The sequence below is a fragment of the Scaptodrosophila lebanonensis genome, unplaced genomic scaffold (assembly GCF_003285725.1).
Source record: "Scaptodrosophila lebanonensis strain 11010-0011.00,11010-0021.00 unplaced genomic scaffold, SlebRS2 tig00000024-arrow-pilon, whole genome shotgun sequence".
NCBI lineage: Eukaryota > Metazoa > Arthropoda > Insecta > Diptera > Drosophilidae > Scaptodrosophila > Scaptodrosophila lebanonensis.
The window spans coordinates 9122537-9140267 of NW_022060538.1; the positions used below are offsets into that span (position 1 = coordinate 9122537).

The following is a 17731-nucleotide window of genomic DNA, read 5'->3' on the forward strand; positions in this document are numbered from 1 at the left end:
ACTGCGGCTCTTTTTAAAACAGTCAACATATGGATACCAAATGGTAACCGTAAGCATTTCGACAATTTTTTTGAGGGCAACATGTGCCATCTACTGCCTGTCGTTCATAATCACTCAGCAAATACCCAAAACGTAGCTAAATTTATGACCTTTTAGCACAGAGAGCTGTGTGAGAGTGTGTGTGTGTGTGTGCTGTACAAACATTGTGACGCACTTCGGCAAATGTCGCACATACACATATGCAGCATCAAAAAGCGAAAAATGAAACTGAAGATGAATCAAAAAGTAAAATGGCGGCTGAGCACAAAATTCACTTCGCAAATCGCACACAAATTGAAGTCGAAGGCAACTGTGACGCTCTTGTGGTTTTCAACTTTTGGGCAAAGCGTGTAATTTATTAAATTCTTCTTCTTTCCTTCTATGTTGGTGCACAACACTTTTTTTCCGTGTGCAGCTAAAATGTTATTCATAAATATGTGTGCATGTTTGTGCATATAGTATATCGTGTATCGTGTGTGCCAACATGACGTATACGTATTTTCATGAATGCTTCCTTTGTTCTTTGATTTTACGTGAATATGTTGTCTTAGCTATAGTTAAGATTATTGTTAGTGTTGTTGTTGTTGTTGTGTGCAACAAAATGTGACAAGTAAAATTTACAAAGTTTTATTATCTACAGTTCACACACCAGGGCGTACAGTGATAAGTTGCTTAAGCCGATATGAAAGGCAAATAAAAAAAATTTGCGAGCATATAGCGTGTGCGGGTCAACAAAAACAATATGTATAACTATAATTAATATTCAACGCCTTTTTGTGTTATTAAAACAAATTGGTAATCAATTAAAGATCAATCGAAATCAAGCATTTACTATTTAACTTTTGAAACAAACTAATATTCTCTTCACTTAACAACCAATTTTAATTTTAATAAAAGTGGAAACAGTGCATCACATATTACTAATTAAAAAAATTATTAACAATAAAGTATGAAAATAATGAGAAGTTCAAAGGAGTCTTATAAATACAATTGCGTACAAAATGAATAAAAATCTGCAGTGCAGGGAATTGTTTAAATGAGCTTATTTAAAACTTCTTTTCAAAACAATTCGAGAACATATAAGCCAATTAGGAACTGACATAGAAATGGAGCCCTGTAATATAAATAAGCAAGCGAACTATTTAAATTTTTGTGTTGAAACAAGCCCTGAAATATGAGTATCTCTACAATTTTGGTTGGCATATTCTATTATTTTATCACCAAGGATTATTGTGTATTGAAAATATATAGACACCATAGCATTCTTCTTCTTGCCTAACGTTAGTTGAAATTCTTTGAAGTTTGTTAGCTGGCTTATCACCGCATACCCGATAAAGACTGTATGTGGCTGAATCTGAGCCTCAGCTAAGCACAAGCCGAGCATCCTTGCCATAATTTGCTTCGAGCAGCGCTGACACAGTTTTATTGGCTTTTTGCTTTGGCTGCGTTGTCCTTCGTTGCACGAAAATACTCTCTCAGTATGGTTTTTTGCCTTTTTTCGGCTTTTGTCTCATGAATAATGCATTCACAATTAAGCGGGCCAGCAAGAATTGGAAAGAGCCAAGGCGGGAATGCCAAAGGAGTCTTATGAGCCTTAGTTAGGAGTCGCGGTTGCCGGAGCAGCTTGCACACAACTTCGCAGAGGGCATTTAAAAGCTTGTCTCTATTGTAGTTATTGTTATTCCGATTGTTTTACCCGTCGCTACAAAACTTGTGATTGTAGCTACTGCAGCTGTTGTTTTTGCTTTGCTGATATTTTTGGTATTTTACTTGCGCAAAAGTTTTCTAAATTTAGAAACGCAAACAGTTAGAACGCACAAATGCTGCCCCTTTTCGTATTTGTTTTTGAATTTTAAAATATCAAAGTTTAAACACATAAAACGACGCATTGGGTCATGTATAGTAGCGACGACGTCAGCTTCGCTTCGTTGGCATTGTCATTGCAATCAGTGTGGTGGAGAAGGTTGAGTTTTTTGACTGTGTGCTTTTAGCTTTTGGGCCCCAGCTGGGAGTTGTCGCAGAGACAGAAGTTAGCTGTGGGTTTGCTTAACTCCTGCGGTGTGTTTGCAAATATAATTTTGTGTGAGTTGTTCTGACACTTGACATTCCTGTCATAGAGTTGTGGCTAACACCGAATGCACAATGGTATGAACGGCATGACGGGCTTGCTAATGTCTGTAATCAATTATTATTTGTCCTAATTTAAACATTTAATCAACAATCATCAGCTTTAATACTTATGTAAAGCGTGTGAACTGAAAACTTTTGGATAATTGAAAAACTTTAGATTAAACATTTTAAGCGACTACTGAATTCTTAGGAAACGATTTAAAAATCAAAAAAGTTATATTTCATAATTAGTTATAGTTAATTACTTATAGTTTAAATTTCATTCTAAAAATCTTGGCATAGTTTGATTAATTTTCATGTTCACAATCAAAACTTTTTAAAACTTTGTTTATTGATATTACAGTGTAAATCGCACTTTGGTCGAGCGACGACTGGCGATTCACTACGCAAAACAAAAGGGGGCAGTAGGGACCGGCAGAGTGGCGGCTATGGAGAATGGCTGCAGCAGCAAATCTGTTATGCGGAAGCGCTTCGACGCTTGACTGAGGCCACTTCAGAAGAATAGGAAACAACAGCGTCAAAAATAATTGTCGACTCAACTCTATTCAATGCACTTTATTAACCTTCAATGGCGAACAGGGATGGGATGGAGATGGGCGTGTGTCCCAAACACTAAACGATTTAATTAGAGACAGAGAGAGATTTCCAAGAACAGAACTTCGTCAGGCGAGAGAACTGCAAGAACAGAAGGACTTATTGAAGTTGGTTGCGGTCGAAGCCGTGGTTCGATATCTACCTATGCACCATCCATATGCATTACAATATGTATTCATTACTCTTAAGATTAAATAAATACAAATAAATAAATAATAAAAAGAAAGTATTAAGAGGCCATCAACTAATTCGTAGAATTATCGATAGTATAACCATTTGCCAAACATGTTCCTCGATTCACTATTTTGTGAGTTATATTAGACAAGACATTCATTTACAAGAAATTTCAGAGTATACATAAATGTTGATATTTAAAAGACGCCACAGACTTTATTCGCAAAAATATTATAATTACGTGACCTACAATTAAATCTCTTCAATACCTTTTATGAGCAACTTCAATGCTGAACTACAAAATCTATTAAGGCTTCTACTAATAGATCTACAAAGTCTAAGCTAAGCTAAGCTTGAAAGCATAAAAGAACATTACTGAATGAACAAACAATAGCTTGTAATTCAAATCACACACGGTCGGGATTCAACGTTCAATCTGCAGTAATAATACAAAATAATTTTTAAACTTTTTCATTCCTTCTTCTTGATCCAAGCTAGAATTTAAGCAGACTCAAATGTTATGTGTAGGGGATGAAGCTTTTCCTGCTCGCTCTAATTAGACACAGCACTATTAAAATTTTAATAATTTTAAAAATAGAATTTAATTTCATAATGTTTTCAGCTGCTTAGCACCATTGTTCCACCGTAGCAAGTTGTGGCTTGAATTTTGTATGTGTTGGAAATGGTGCTTCATTTGTGGAAGTGCAAAGAGTCAGTACAGAGGAAAGTTAAACAGAAATGCTCAACATAAAGTGCACTTAATTAAAACAACATGAGTGGGCACAGCTTTAATAGCAGGGACAGTGCTATTAACATACATATGTACATACATATATACACAAACAGACTAATGCTTTTAACAGCAGCGCTTGATAATCCTTTGCGACATGTGTCTCAATCAACACGGTCAACATGGTCGACTCACTGTCAAGGTGGGCCACGTGATGTGCCACACTAAATGGATATAAATGCCAAACCGCGCACGCCAAGGTACAGGATTGGCTTTCATATTGAAATACTGCATGTATACGATGTACATATGTGTTTGTAGTGTTTACAAAACCGCCAGAACATACTAGAAACTGTCGACAACGACAACTTACATACAGGATGGACGACAGCAAAAATACAAATTGCTTTAATCACGTTTGTTCAACCGTGAAGTGAAAGGCGATTTACAAATGAATTCAGAATAGGTTTTTATAATAGACAGAACCTGAGCTAAAACTATTATCAACATTTAATTACATTAAATATGTAGTGAATTCAAGTGCTTATTTAAATTATTTATTTACGTGTACTTGGAAATGCCGAAATAAAGTTTCTCGGACTCACTCAACATTGCATGTCTCATTTAGAAGTATACAGTAAAAAGTGCTTGAAATGCTTGACCTACCTACCATCCTCAACATATACTTGTATGTACTGTATACGAATGTGTACAAAAATGACCCTGAAATCGAGCGTGTGCTTCGCAAGGAACAAATATTTTCTCCATTCCATTTTCTTCATTGCTTACAAATGCGGGCTTATGTTTTGTAAACAGCTAAAAGGGATTTTAAACAATTGTTACAAAATTCGAAAATTATTCAACAAAGAGCATTTAAAAGTAATTTTATCAATTTTTACAAAATGCGAAAATTATTCAACAAAGAACATTTAAAAGTCATTTTACAATTTTAACAAAATTCGAAAATTATTCAACAAAGAACTTCGGTTGAATTTTGTTGAAATATTGGAATTTTTGCAGCCGTAACGTTAAGAAAGTTGCAGAAGGCATTCGGCTTTGTCAAAAACATTTATTACCTACATTAAATCAGGAATGTGGTATGGAGACAGCCAAAATGTATTATGCTAGGAAAGTATCAAATATTAAAGGACTGTGGGGATTGGCTACAAATGAAACGAACCCCGAACCTATGATATTAGTCATATTTTTTTAGCAATGACAAAAGGTACAAAAAATGTTTTTACGTCAAAATTTATCCACACAAATAACTGAATAACTAAGCTAACTAATTAAGCGAATAATTAAAATAACTGCATAACTAAAATAAAGTATATTTTAGACTTAATTCAAGGTATGCCTTACTCAACACTTTTCATTTGATTGGCTGTTGAAGGTTAATGAAACCAGCTAGAACCTGAGTATATTTTAAAATGTTATGGAATTCTAAGAAAAGTAAAATAAAGCGAGAAAATAGTTCGAATATTGCTTAAGTAGTTGCGTAAACGTAACTCTGAACTACGATAGATCTTTAAATGATTTTTGTTACTATCGCTTTTGAAGCATCGCTTTCATTAAAGCATCGAGTTTTTACTGTAGCGGCTTATTCCGTTGCCCTGACAATTTATTATACAAAAGTTAGTCTATAGACGAGCCAATTACGAAGACACATAAATATAGGTATAAGCACATGCATGTGTGTATGTTCGTACATAATATAGACCACGGACTAGCCACAAGATCAACTTTTCAGCTGGGCACAAATGAATTTAGCTAATTGCAAAAAGGTTGACAGCGACAAGGTGAAACTTGAAAATGTCACACACGCACCCAGGCAGACAGACAGGTCCACACACACGCACACACACGTACACACACACACACACACACAAAAACACAGTCATTCACGCCGAGCTAAACACAGACACAGATATAAATTACGCACCTCTCCCAGGACAGACGACGCGGCGCCTCCTCGCCCAGACCCAGCCCCAGGCCAGCATTGGCGGGGGCCTCCATGTAGATATTGTCGCCACGATGTTTATGTTGTTGTTGTTGATAATGGTGGTGGAGGTGGTGCCGGTGGTGCTGTTGCTGCTGCTGTTGCAGATTGGACTTGGATGTAATGGCGCTTGATTGATGCAGCAATTTGGCGAGGCGTGTGAAGGCGGTGTTCGTGCCTGAGCCGGAACCTGAGCCAATGCCTGAGCCTGAGCCTGAGGCAGAGGTCGAATTGCTGCTGCCATCATGCGTATAAAGCGAGAGCTCGGGCTGCAGTTGTTCGCGTTGTGTCATTGTCGACGACATTGTTGCCTCCGCAGATGTTGTGGCACGTTTCTTGACGGCCAGGCGATAGGCGCGCGCGGCAACAACGTGAGGTGCGGGGATTCTGCGGTGGGGAAAATGAGTGCGGAAAATTGTAAAGTCAAGGGATTACACAAAAACGTTACACATGTCACGTACAACAACAACACCAACAACATTAATAACAACGGGCAATGAACGCTGCTGAAGAGTGCAGACACACACGTACACATAAGTACACGTATATATGTATATGAATACATACTCATACATAAATATATACTATAGACTACTATATCCAGCACTTAACTTACCTAAGCAAAAGCGAACCATCAGCATGGCATTCAAAATCATCTGAGAGCTGAAACAAAGAACTGTCTGCCATATGTTGTTGCTGATGATGTTGATGTGGCTGATGTTGCTGTTGCAGTTGTTGTTGCTGCTGCTGCTGGCATTGTTGCTGTTGTTGTTGTTGCGGCTGCTGTTGCAGTTGCTGCTGCTGTTGCGTTAACACCTGATGGGGCGTGCTGCCAGACGATTTGCGTCGATATACCAATGTGCTGTCATCTTTTGGCAAATTCAATGATTTCACCATTAGCGTGTTGTTGTTGTTGGTTAAATGTGTGTTATTGTTGTTGTTGCTGCTGCTGTTGCCAGTCGAACCGCCAGCACGCGTTAGCAACGACCAGCGATGGCCGCTGGCGCTGCCGCTGCGGCTTTTGCTGCCCACCAGCCGTTCGTCTGCAATGGAAAAACCCAAAACATAAATTCAAAATAAATTTGCCATGACTTAATCGCATTAGTGTGCTTGTGCACACACACAAGTATATCTTTAAGTCTGTGTGTGTGTCGCACAGATATTATTTTAAAATAATTCAACTTGAAAAGTTGTCAGAAGTTTTTCATTATTTTCCACACCACATGCAGGGCCAAACCAGAATAGAGCAGGACATGCGGTAGTCGCCACGCCCACAACCCCAACCCGCCCCATGTCGCCTCACAGCATCCAGCACAGTGACAGGAGCTGCAGCTGTCAGCGCCACGAGCTGGCCCCCAAGTCTATGGCGTGGCAAATCATTGCAGCTGCATTTCCATTGAAATAGCTGAAAGGATTCTCACGCTCGAAAGTTTAATTTCGTTGGGCACGCCCACTGACGCTCATAACGGCGCCAATGTCAACGCCATCGCAACCGCCAACGTCAATGCCTTTGGAGCTGTGCACCAAATAGTGTTGCATACTTTATAGCGCAGCAATGAGTTACACAATTTTTTTGGCACGACATTTTATATTTTATGCCACAGCCAATGTTGGCGACACACGCAACACACACAGCCCGACAGAAGAAACAATACGGCTGGCAAAAGAAAACAAGTCCATAAATAACAATTAGGCTCTTGGCATCATCCACAGAATGTCCAGACTTATATGCGCCATGGCCGACATCAAAATGGCGACAATATGTATGAGGGCGATACACAGACGGCTACGTAGGCATTACGCGTCCTTTACTCTTTCGCTTTCTAGCTACATACCTTTCGAGTGTGTTTCGTAACTAATACAGAAGCACAACTAATATGTCATTCTGACAACGAAAGTGTTTTTTTAAAAACTAAATATCTATCTCAAAATATATTAATTTCTTAAAAACCGAAATGTACTATATTAAATACACAAAATAAACGGATAAACAAAACTGTCAAACACACCTTTACTAATTTAAAACCAATCTTTATTGATTTTTGCATAAAAAAAAACATTATTTTTTAAAGAACACTTAAAAAACCTTCAGTTTTATGTTTTAAGACAATCGAGCTTAATAATATTTAAGTTTGTTTTGATATTTTGGAGAATGATTATTTAATCCGCCAGTAGAACCAGAGCATTCTTTTTTATTATATTTTATATGTAGATATTTATTTTTATAACCTTGTCATACTGTACGCGTAACATAGAAAAAGATTCTACAAAGCGTAAAACCCAAAACAAAAATATATTTTTGAAAGGGAAAAAACAAGGAAATTTAAAAAAGTATACATTTAATCCAAAAAACCAATTTAATCATAAGCAATTACCATACACATTTAACAAGTTCCGACCAAACTTATGTTAGGGAATGCGAGTGAGCTCTAGTTTCTTGGAACTGCAGGGTCCACAATTAAAACTCCATAAGTGTTTGTGTGCCAGTATCTGTCCATATGTTGGTAGTTTATTACCTACATTCAGTCCCATGTTTATTTAACTTTGATTGCTGTTTGTTTATTAAAAAAAAACACTGCATTCCAAAAAGCGAACAACAACAAAGCGTACCAAAAACGACAAAGCAATTTCAAAGGACAATGACGGCTGTAAAACTAATAAAAACACAATGGCATGGTTCAGTTATAGAATTTTTAATCAATTTGTATTAAACAGATGGTCGCAAAAGCTAAATTAAACAAATTAATCAACCAAATCAACCAAGTTGTTGAATGATTTTAAGGAACGCTTGTTAACACATTCGCAATGTTCTGCGTTTTTGTAAATTACCAGTAATTTAATTTTCACTTTTGAACAGCAACTGTGGGTGTCGCGTTGTTGATAACCCCATTGCGCATTTTACTGGGGCGATCTTTTCATTTTAGTGCTCGAATACCAATTAATTTTCATAATTGTAGAGCCTCACAGCAGTAACTCAATTTAATTGACAAATTCAGGCCATATTTCCCACCACAATATTCAACAATACTAGTAATAATGAACTATAAAACCAAATAAATGCAAAATGGACGACACCATGCTGATAAGGCGCTCATCATTTATTGCTGCGGTCGCTCGAAAATAATAAATACAAGTAGCATATACAGTGTGTCAGGGTGTGTGGTACTTATAAATAGATATGCTACCATCGCCATACGCACCCAATTGAAATGTTTGTTTATCCGTGTGCAGCGAGACAACCGGAAGTCCGGGCACAATGATGGCGGGCAACGTTCGCGAACGTAACAATGGCGGCGGCAGTTTGCGGCTGCCACTGCGCGATTGCGTGCCACTGCCACCGCCGCTGCCGCTACTGCCACCACCACTGCTGCCTGCAATATTTTGTTGAGCACTGCAAACAAAGAGAGAAAGAGAAGTTGACAATAAATAGGTTAATATAATTAAATATTAAAAAATCTGCCACACGGTTGGGCATGCAAATGCAATTAGCGAGCATCGTGTTGCACTGATTGCAGCCGTAGCATATCCGTTTTATTCGCATGCCACTTCCGGTTTGCATGTGTGTGTGTGTGGGTATACACTCAGAAAAAATGAAGAATTTATGTTCCACAAGTGCTCGACATTTTTTGTTTTAACTATACAATTTTAAATCTAATTATGGATTGATGTAGGTCCCTTTTCTTATAATGTATTAATATTGATGCTTTTCTATATTTTAAATACAGTTTCGCAATACTATCAATATTAATGTTAATAATAAACTAATTACTTTCATATGCGTAAAACATATTTTCCAATAATTTACCACGAAATTTGAAATGGATGCGACCGAGCTGAGAAGTTCGTTAAGAAGACTACCACCTGTGCCTTGCGATAGAAATTAATACAAATGATATATACCCTACCGTATCCTTACTATGAAAATCTTGCATTAGAAATCATTTTTTACTTTTTTGGCAAACGTGAAATTGTCACAATAGGTTTTAAAAGAGGGTTTTCTTCTCGATAATTTTAATTACGTAAAAAGCTACAAAGACGTTTATTCAAATGAAATACATAATTGCTATTAATCGATTGCACACAATGCAAACATAAAGGCATGCAATCGGAATAAAAGGATGTAAATTTGAAAAAACACAACCGCCCTGAAACGACTTTTAAGGTGTTTTGACGGTCCTGCTTGCATCCCTTGCAAATTTCAAAGATATCAAATAAAAAATGGAATACATTTAAGCTCAATCGGTATATTGTTGTATATTCTACTTTTTTCTGAGTGCATATACATATGAGTGTGCCTGTCAGCTGTTGATGCGCCATTTATATGCATGCGAAGTTGCACAGTTTTTCACACATGCGAATTACATTTTATTGTAGCCTCAAAACTATTTGCTTTTTGTGCAAGGTCGAACGCACACACACACACATAGCAACACCACAACAGCGAAACCGATATCCTGCAACGCATTCGTGCGTGCATTTGCGTGTCAAAATCTGCAGCTGTCAGTGACATGAGCGTCGTCAGTGCCACAGCCATTGTTGCCTGTTGCCTGTTCACAATTTGTTCAACTTGACATGTGATTGAATTTCTCGCAACTCTTAACGCCGTTGTCGCTGGCTATGCCAACTGCAGGACAACTAAGCCTCTTCCCCTCTCTATATATAAAGTTTATGCCATTAAATGCTGAAAATGCTCGCATTTTGATTTGTCAGCTTGCAATAAAGTACAAAAAAAAAGCAACTCACATTATTTGGTTCTGTAGAGCAAAACTTTTTATTTGATTCACTTTGACATTTTTAACTATGCTGATATCCCAGTTCAGGACGATGAATAGAAGTAGAGATGAACCATATCAGTGCAACTGTGACATTTTTACAGACACCAATGTGTGGAGTACAATTTTTAATTTAGTAGAAAAATGAAGTGAACAAAAAATGTTAAATTAAAAATATGCCAAACGACATATATGTAGTATGTCAAGTACGTAGGTTAAGTGCAGTAACTGCTACCAACTGAAGCATCACAATTCTTTTAAAGTCCAATAACCATTCGATAGCTTTGTTCTTTATTTTATTTGTTTTACTTGAATATTAGATTCCAATCAATGACCTTGATGTCGATTGCGTTTTAAAAACAGAAATTTAAAAAAAGGGCCAGAAAGTTATCTTCATTTGTGCTTATTCTTTATGCCTTTGGGATATAACAAAACTTTAGTTATACTATGTATGCCCTTCTGCTTCCATACCAACTTCCATTAAAAAGAATTTTTGTTAAATCTATTTTCTATGCAGACACCCATGATCACCAATGGAAAACCATCGGATATGACTAAATATATCAATAAGAAATAATAATATCATAAGAAATAAAATAACCTTAACCGTAACAAAAACCAAATACGCTTACACTCTTCAGTGAAGGGAATAAAATGCTTTGAATTTAGAATTTAGAAAATGCAACTTCGCACTACATTGCAAGTAGGACTCTCACCGATTAATCCGTCTAAGAATCTCAGAAAGCAATTCGATGTAGTTTCAAAAACAGTCGACTGAATTTTTACTCTTTTTGCCTACTGTATATGCATATCAAATACTTATAAAAGTGTCGTAGGGAGCTTTAAAAATAGGAAAAGTTTTGTAGTTGCATTGAAAAGCAATAAACGAACGAAACCAATAGGAACGTACTTTGATGACAGGCTCTTGAGAACGACCGTTGACGATTGTCTGCTTAGAACGACCGTTGACGACTGACTCCCAGCTGACTGCCTATCTAGCCATTCCTTAAAAGCCATTCTGCTTGCACTTTGTTATTGCCACCACTGTCGTCCCATTAGCATATCTTACATGTATGCAGGTACTACGTTTGGATATTTTGTCATTCATAAATATTTCTTTAAATTGACTTGATATATCCCTCTTTTTCTGTTGAAATTGTTTTTAATATGCTGTTTAAAAAGGTGTCCATTAAAAATATTGAATATTGAAAAATATTTAATTTTCAATAATCATATATGAGCTTATCCGAATCTCAAAAAGCTTGTTTATCACGCTTTATATTCAAACTATGATTGACTGGCTTTCAGATAAACAGTAAATAAAACCAACGCTCTGAGCACTAAGATAAATTGCCTACTTATAGTAGGAATGGGCATCCGTCGTTTTACCATCATCCAAAACTGCACATTAGTTAAAATTTCAAATCTTACTTTAGTTTGCAACGTAAATATCACAGATTTTTCTAAATTTGCATGCAAAACGTATCTCATCTCTAGATTGTAAAAGCTGGTGCTTAAAATAAAAGTGCAGTTTATCTGCAACTCTGACGTTACATACAAGTACTCGAATGTGCCATTTCCCCCCTCCCACTTTGGTAGCAAGTGCACATTATTGATGATACACAACACGCGCTGCATCAATAACTTTTCTTGTCGTTGGCCCAAGGCATTTGCAAGTGAGATCTGAGCCGTGCTTGTTGACTCCCATTGAGGAAGCGCTTCAAGCGTCCACAGCTGTTGCAACTGTTCCTGTTTCTGTTGCTGCTACTTGCTGCTGCTTTTACTGGTAATGCTGAGTGTGTGCGGCACACAAAGTCGCAGTGGAATTTTCACTCAAGTGAAATCATGTAAGCAATTTATGGACGTCCTTGTTGAAATTTTCTGCTAGAAGCACAAAACACGATGTAAAAAAAGTTCAAGTGCTAGAGTGTAGTGCGACCAACTCTTGTGTACTCTTATAAAAAATTAAAAACAAATTAACAATAATTATTACCTTTATCAAGAAATGGCAATACATATATGTATTGTTTCGGTTTTGATTGAGCTTTATGGTTTAGTAACTAATCAGTTCCAACTTAATGCCCTTTTAGGTTGACTTAGTTTCAAAAAACAACAACAAAAAAATATAAATGAAATATATAATTCGTCTTCTCCTCATTAGGAATTGCACAAATCTTTTTTTCATCCGCTATCAAGCGATCTCTGCCTCTTTGCCTGTCTAAAAGATTATTTCTTCAGCTATCTCCAGTAAGTCTCTGATCACTAACTGGCTAATAAATCTTCCACAACTGGGCTGGATTTATACGTTTTTTCCTCCTCTTAAAACAAATGAATTAGCTTTTAATTAATATTAATCTTCCTTTACTTTAAATTTTACTATTAGGAATTTTTATTTTATAAAATCTGTGAGCAGTTTGGTTATCGCCTCCGACTGCACATAGCTGTGAATCGAGGCATAGCTGGCCGAATGGCACACAAAATTCCCACAACGAGCCAGAGGTTTTTTAAAATATTAATGTAAATTGTTGTTCAATTAAGTCATTTGTTCACAAGTCTTTCCTATATAATATGATAGAATCAACCGACTTTAGAATAAATGGAGTCATTCTAAAAGCGAAAATATTAGTTACATATAACTAAGCTAAGATTTGCATATTTTTACACCGATATTTGCTACGCAGCTATGTAATACAGTGTGGCAGTATCATAAACCAAACCAAATGGCAATTTTCTTCCAATGTGTTGCACCGATCAGTTCTGTGATTGTTTGCTATATGATATGGTCTGTATTTTGACAATTTTGGTATCCCTAGCTGGTATCCCTCTCATACAGACAGACGGACAAGCAAACAGAACTTAATCAAGTCAGGTCATCATGTTGATGGCACCTACCTCCTTCTTCCATTACACGTATTACAAACTTTTAAATATAGCCCTTCACCCTTTGGGTACAGTTTATACTGGTAACAAGAAACAAAAGCGGCAAATGACTGCAACAAAAACACAGGCAACAATAAACAATACACTAGGCCAAAATGAATATGTTGTAAAAGAAAATTACACAACACTTTGGCACACAAGTTAAAGTTCAGACGTCTGTCGTTTGCCTGCCATTGTTTACTTGAAGTTAACGGGTAGGCTGAGGCAGAGGGCAACGGTTGCGTTTGTTATGATGATTTACAGTAGTTGGTTGATGTGCTTGTGTGTGTGTATGCTTAAGTGTGTTTGAATGGGGGCCGGTTGAAGTGCGTTAAACGCGACTTAAATGCGACACCCCAAACACATTACGCTCGAAAAGTCAGGCAGTCAGGACGTTCACGGCAAGCTGTTACATTTTGCGCAACTTGACGCACAGCAGGCAGTTGGGCTGCCTGGAAGGTCCTTTCGCAGTGCCCCCCACTTGGGTTGGCAAGACCTGCCGTAAGGCATTTGGGCAGGTTACTTGTAGGCTGCCGATTTGGCTGCCTCTGCTGCCTCTAAGCATTCGCATAATTCAAAGCGGATCTACATAATTGACGCAAAATACATTACCAACCACTTGGCACATATTTCAATGTCCCGAGCAACAACAACATCAAAAAATAGAACAAGAAATTGGTGAACAAGCTGACAAAATTACCGTAAAAATATAGCTGCATACGATAAAAAAGTTTTCACTTTGGTAATGGAACGGCAGCAGAAGTTTGCGGCCTGCTGCCTGGTGCCCTCTGGAAGGTTTGGGGTCGAAGTCGTATTCCTGCGGAATGTGACACACACATAACCCTACCCATGCATATGCGTGTTCATGGACATATAAATATATCGGATGGACGAAGCATTCTTGCGCAAATGTACGATAATTGTGGTCATCCAAAAGTTGTCAGGTTGTTGATAAAAATAGAAAAGTCCAGTTGACAGAAATAAAGGTAAACCAGAATGCAACGAAATGCATAGAAAAAAAATAATTGACTTTGCTATCAGTTTCATGATAAGATTTAATTAACAATTCAGCAGCTTTCTATTACATTGCAAGGTTTTAAGCCAATTATATCAAATTCAAGTCAACTTAATTGAAAACAACAAACAATGATTTGGAATCTTCACAAATACGTGATTAGCAGCTTAACTGCTTCTTGTAATAAACTGTAATCAGCCATTTTTCTAAACGCCTAAAATACCAAAAGACAGCTTATTGATTTAATTCTTTTGTACAGTTTACAATCTTAAACTATTTTTAAGGAGTAGGACGTTAAAGTCATTTTTTGCTTCAACCATTTAACTAAAATAAACTTCACTGCTGCCATCATTCTTAACGCTTTTTAGCATACCACTTCAGCCTTCGAGTGCAGAGTATATAAATCAAAAACAAAAAGTAAAGAATCGTTTCTTTGTAGATTGCATTTGTGCTTTAATGATGGTTCTTTAGTCCTTTGATTTGCTATGTAATGCAGTTTGTGTTATTTTCTTGGTGACGATTGGTCCTGAGTGGTTTGAGCAAATTAGTTTCCACTTGTGTAAAGCAAACAAATGTTTTCAAATAGTGTGTCCATTTCTATTAATCGTTTGCGTGTTTTCATTTCAGGTGGCAACATATATTCACTATTTCATTCGAAATATGTATGTGAAGAATCCAACGTATTGACTTAAAGCGGTCAAACATTTTGCTGCAATATATTTTAAAATTGTTTAAATATTAACAGAAAATCATTTCAAAAATGTAACCTACTATTTAGAAATGGAAATCAGTCATCTGATCCTTACCCATCGAAGCTACTTTATTTTGTATTTCATTTTTAATTGTCTATGTGCATTGCGCTTCTTTACCTTTCATCTCTTATTTCATCGTTTTATCACTCATACGTCTTTGACTTAGATGCCATGAGAAATCAATCAATTCCATTGAAGAGGTGATAAGCCGTAGTCAAGAGGCAACTAATAATTGATTGATTGGAAAATATATATGTATACATGAAGGAAAAGCATACTTAAATGCAAATTGTTGGTAGTTATTGAACGACGCCAACAAAAGGGAGCAAAATTATTAAAGTCCATAAGTTACTCTTTCAAGTTACTATTTAATGGCATATGCACATATACAATTGGTGTATGGTAGCATATTTAAACCATTAAATGGTTTATTATTGTATATATTATAATTTTATATTTTTGATAACACTTTAAGAAATTTAGGTAGAAACAGTCTTCACAGTTTTTGGTTTAACTAAATCTATATGTAAAATCAGGACTGATAAAAAAATTTTTAAAATAAGAAAGACTAATGAAACAAAGTTCGTCTTAATTTTTCTTTTCATTATAATTATTTTTGTTTTCAATTATTATTGTTTTTTGTACACTTTTATTTTAGTTAAAGATATTTTAACTTTTTTCTGGTTATATTGCTTACGTTTTATAACAAATATCATTGCACAAACAAATTAAAACATCTCCAGAAATCAAATAAATTTATCGTAATAAAAACGAGATTTTTGTATGGCTTTTTTTCATTGCGTAAATTTTGTATGTTAGTATAAATTGTTGAGCAGAACTATTTATTTAAGTGCTCAAGAATTTTAAATTTTCCCTACACTATTTTTTCACTGCGCTATTCATCGATTTTGTTTTGTATATGCTATTACTATATATATATATTATTTATAACACTGAATAAAATCTACATTTGGTCACGTATGCACATATGTGCTAAATCATTCTTATACCATTTGCATTTTTTCGTTAAATTGTCTCTTCGTTTGCTTTGCTAAAAAGTTAAAGTTCAACTTTTCTGAGTTGCATTTCTGCTTGCAACTTTGAAACAAGCATTCGAATTTTAAAGCAACCAATTTGAAAGTGTTGTTAATTGCAGTCAAATTGATAAAAACAGTCAACTGGAACTTTTTGTATTCTTGTTCGATTATTTAAAATACGTCAATAGAACCAAACAAATGCTCGTCCTTAACCAGAAAGTTGGACTTCAAGTGCTATTTAGCGTAAGTATTCAATTCAACATTAAATATTAAGGTGCTGTGTGCATGTGTGTGTGTGGGAATAATCATTTATATAGCTTAAGCGTCCTTTTTGGGGACCCTTTAATTTTGCCTCTGGTGAGTCTGACTTTGATTAGCTATTCGTTAACGCACTCCCATGTTGGGACTTTAATTATTTCGTTTAGGCTATTTAGGAGCCATGCGACCTACTCGTATAAGGCCACACCCTCAATTCGCAGTCTCGAGTTGATGAGTACAACCAACTGAATGACAGGCTCATTTACATTTGAAAACGTGGCTGTCTATATCCGAGTAGAACCTGTTCGTATATGCTTACATATGCCAAGCAATGTTGGACCTATTGCCTGGCGGCCATTATTCAAACTAGTGTAGCTCGACCGGCAGCCAACTAACTTCGACAGTTTTTGGGCTCGCCTGATAATGTGCCGTAACACGAAAAATGGTGCCGAATCTATGCATACGCACATACAAATATTTCATATTACGTATACGCCAGTGTATGTGTGTTGCGCGCTCGATGTGTAATTAAATGTGCGTGCATAATTAGAGCAAATGCTGCCAGCACATGTAATCAAATCATCTGCGGAGGCTGCAGAGAGCACGCCTTAAAACGTAACGGAATGGGAGAACACAGTGGCTAAGCATCGGAAAAAACTAGAAATTTTTATAGCCTGTACCCAATGGGTAAGAGTAGCCCTCTTAAATATCTTTTGGATGTCACAAGCTAAAGGATGACGCCTGCACACATAGAAAGCAAACTTTCCTGAGATTCATTGAATCGATTAATCCTCAGAAAAATTATTAGCGCCACCATTTTGCACTCTCAATCAGCAGCGAGTTGGGCATTCTTCTTATTTTTGCTTCTGTTAAGGGCACGTATAATAGGGCACAATTTTCAATTTCAATTAATAAATTAAATGAAAATATAATGTTAAGCAAAAAAAGCAAAAAGTTCAAGTATGTTTTCTTGTAAGAAGAAAAGCAGTTTTATCTTTTATTTTATACATTTTCATATACTTGTATACAAACCAAGTTTGAAACTAATTGAATGTTAAATTTTTTCCGATATTTCTTCCTATTGCTCATCTACACTATGAAATGAAACTTGTTTGGCAACAGTTGCAACCTAACTACGATTGTAATTGTTATCTAATTAAGTGGAATTGTAAACCATAAAAAGATTTCGAGTATAGATTTAAAATCCACTGATCAACTTTTTGTCTCCTGTGTAATGTTTTTATTATGTATTTTTATTTTTCTGTGATATTAATTGAGGCAGTGGCTAGCGAGTTAAGGAGTAAAAATATCC

General features: G+C 36.2%; 1 protein-coding gene across 1 annotated transcript in view; it reads right to left on the reverse strand.

Annotated features, from left to right (window-relative positions):
* The window catches only part of LOC115620217, a 57605-nt gene that overhangs the window by 37192 nt on the left and 2682 nt on the right, over positions 1 to 17731 (reverse strand). Inside the window, exons 2-5 of the mRNA XM_030513356.1 lie at positions 8867 to 9057; positions 6283 to 6709; positions 5937 to 6053; positions 5610 to 5900 (exon numbers count right to left, since the gene is read on the reverse strand). Coding sequence (XP_030369216.1) covers positions 5610 to 5900; positions 5937 to 6053; positions 6283 to 6709; positions 8867 to 9057 — 1026 coding nt within the window. The remainder of the gene's footprint in view (positions 1 to 5609; positions 5901 to 5936; positions 6054 to 6282; positions 6710 to 8866; positions 9058 to 17731) is intronic.